This window comes from Zea mays, chromosome 9 (assembly GCF_902167145.1).
Source record: "Zea mays cultivar B73 chromosome 9, Zm-B73-REFERENCE-NAM-5.0, whole genome shotgun sequence".
Classification (NCBI taxonomy): domain Eukaryota; kingdom Viridiplantae; phylum Streptophyta; class Magnoliopsida; order Poales; family Poaceae; genus Zea; species Zea mays.
In genome coordinates this window covers 74,267,132-74,270,055 of record NC_050104.1, presented here as the reverse complement: position 1 = coordinate 74,270,055, position 2,924 = coordinate 74,267,132, and the positions used below count along the sequence as shown (strand labels likewise).

General features: G+C 42.5%; 1 protein-coding gene across 1 annotated transcript; it reads left to right on the top strand.

Moving 5' to 3' along the window:
* Window positions 1-286: 286 nt before the first annotated feature.
* Window positions 287-1,184, top strand: LOC118473326 (ATP synthase protein MI25). Its single transcript, XM_035962559.1, has one exon. It carries the CDS (start codon window positions 425-427, stop codon window positions 1,082-1,084), a length of 660 nt encoding a protein of 219 aa, XP_035818452.1. The 5' UTR covers window positions 287-424; the 3' UTR covers window positions 1,085-1,184.
* Window positions 1,185-2,924: the final 1,740 nt, after the last annotated feature.

Genomic DNA, 2,924 nt, shown 5'->3' with positions numbered 1-2,924 from the left:
GAGGAGATTTCCGAGTTGATCCAACTGTCCTATCTTTCAATTCGCTTATTGAATTTGTGGGCAAGGACGCATATCTTCAGCTGAGGAAATCTTCAGTGGGCTAAGAGATCCAGGGTTAATCCCTGATGTGGTCACATATAGAATATGAAAATATCAGGATGCTGCGGCGATTCCGCTAGAGCTTTTGAGCTGCATGAAGAAATGTCAAGTTGCTCCTCAGAAAATTAGTAGAATAGTTTCATTGGCCTTCGTCAATGGGACAAACGCTCCAGTGTATGCGTTACAGTTACTGGGAAGCTAGCATTTTTGCTTGTCATGGAATCAAGTCTATTTGTTCGAATGTTCTTTTTTTGGAAAAACCAACCACAAAAAAAGTCTCCCTTTCTCTTGGAGCAGAGCTTCATCATAAAAGTGGAGAGTCACAATGAGATTTAGTGGAATGGATATGAAGGGTATAAATATGCTATTTGCTGCTATTCCATCTATTTGTGCATCAAGTCCGAAGAAGATCTCAATCTATAATGAAGAAATGATAGTAGCTCGTTGTTTTATAGGCTTTCTCATATTAAGTCGGAAGAGTTTAGGTAAGACTTTCAAAGAAACTCTCGACGGGAGAATCGAGTCTATTCAGGAATCATTGCAGCAATTCTTCAATCCTAACGAAGTCATTCTGGAGGAATCCAATGAACAACAACGATTACTTAATCTACGGATCAGCTTGCGAATTTGCAGCACCGTAAAAGTAGTAGAATCATTACCAGCGGCACGCTGTGCGCCTAAGTGCGAAAAGACAGTGCAAGCTTTGTTATGCCGAAACCTAAATGTCAAGTCAGCAACACTTCTAAATGCCACTTCTTCCCGTCGCATCCGTCTTCAGGACGATATAGTCACAGGTTTTCACTTTTCAGTGAGTGAAAGATTAGTATCCGGGTCTACAACTTTGGTAGAAGCTTCTACCGTAGAACAAATTCGAGAGGCCTTCTTATTAGAACCCAGAGACCTAATTCGAGAAGGCTTTATAGTCCTCAGAAAGGTGAGGGTGGGGGGTATCCCCGGGACCTGTGGAGACGGGGTGGGCCTGTAGCTCTGAGGATTAGAGCACGTGGCTACGAACCACGGTGTCGGGGGTTCGAATCCACTTCTGAGCGGGCTGGCGGCTCCACCGGGAGCGAGCCTACTGAAGGAAAGTTTTATTGTTGAACTTCTTATCCAATATTTATCTTTTGTTTGGAAAAACCAAACCCACAATCTTTAAGTCTCCCTTTCTCTTTTGGGAGCAGAGCTTCAAAATCAATCAATCTTTTCCATGATCGAGTTTCTTCATTATGTGTACCAGACAGCGACGGATAATGCTAAGTTTTTTTCTATATTACTGAGTATAAGTGTCGTTGCCTCTATCTACCTACTACAAATACTCCGCAATTATGTGCGGATTCTAAAATTAGTGGAGGAAAATAATAGAAAAGAGGGTAAACTGTTGGGGCTCTGCGTGGTACATGAGTTTACCTACTCATGGAGAAGAGGAGTCACCCTAAGACCCATTCATTTTGGCTCGAAAGAGCAAAAGTGCGGAGTAAAAGAAAAAGAATCGGAAGGAGAAGTGTGATAAGCTTTGAATGGGATGGATAGTCAAGAAAAAAGGCACCTAATCTTTACCGTCTCCACTGAGATTTCAGACCAGAAAGGAGTAGACTCTAGTTTCAATTGCGTATAGAAAGAGATTCGTCTTGTAAGAGCGAGCAGGTTGAAGCGCTTAGGCTACTTCAGCTATATGCTTAACACATGCAAATCTAACGAAGTGCTCCTGGACGACTCTTTCTTTGAGATTCCGTAAGTAACCTAGTGCATGTGCCTTTGAAGAAAATGAAATGAAAGCTTTTGAAGCGAAGATTTTTTATAAATCATAGCCGGGAATCAATCATGGGCAGATGAAGTCCCCGTGCTGCTTTTCAAAATAAGGCAGAAATGCGTACAGGAAGGATGGGCTCCGGGTCACTCTCTTCACTGATGCTTCGAAGCTTCCACCTTTAACTCGTCAAAGCAAACCTACTGAATGTTGAATCTCGATCGATGTCAGAAACCAACCGTAGAAAGAGAGGTCGAAGCACCTGATCACTCGTTCAGCTCGTTTTTCGCTCGTGCCTGTATGAATTGCATCAGTCATTGTGTTTTGGCGGTGGAGAAGTACAGAAGTAAACAGTGTGTTAGTATTTAGTTGTGCGAAGCGTTGTTGACAAGACTTACTCAACTCACACCTGCTTCCGGTGACAACTACCACTCTCTTATGAATGGGAGGGTAGAGTACCAAGACATAGGGATTAGCCAGCGAAGGCGGTTTATTTAGTACCAAATATACGTATTTTGAATTCTTTTCAGTCAGGAAGAGATAAGGAAAACTGAAAAGCTTCTCAAACCAGAGTAGGAATTCGATCAATCGCTATCAATGCCAGGAGGCAGATCAAGATTCATGGGAACGAGAACCTTTTCCGAGAAGAGTCAAGCGAGGGATAGGATAGATGAATAGGTTTAAGCCTTTCTCCGCTTTTAGGGATTCATTTACAATTTCTAAGGCTTCGTTTTTCTCCGGCAAGCAGCTAGGGAAGCATTTATTCCCAAGCGATAGGGCTTATAGTTCAGATTGATGCCTTAGTCCACTCGGAAGATAGAACTAATAATGGAAAAAGATATGCTTAAGAACTCCAACAGTAAGTTGATCAGTTACTAATAGTATAGTTCGGTAGGGACGGGAGACAAAACTGCCACTGATGAGAAAGCGATAAGAAGCCTGAAAGCGATTCTTACACAAGATACGATGACAGGAAGATCAGGAATGGAACCGGAGAATATGAAATTGGCTCTCGACCCAGGCCTTGCTTTGTTTACCTGTCCTATCGTATCGAATAAGGTTTCCTAGCCTAGCCCAT

Excerpts from the sequence above, each read along its gene's own strand:
- LOC118473326 (XM_035962559.1), top strand. The coding sequence starts at position 425 with ATGAGATTTAGTGGAATGGATATGAAGGGTATAAATATGCTATTTGCT.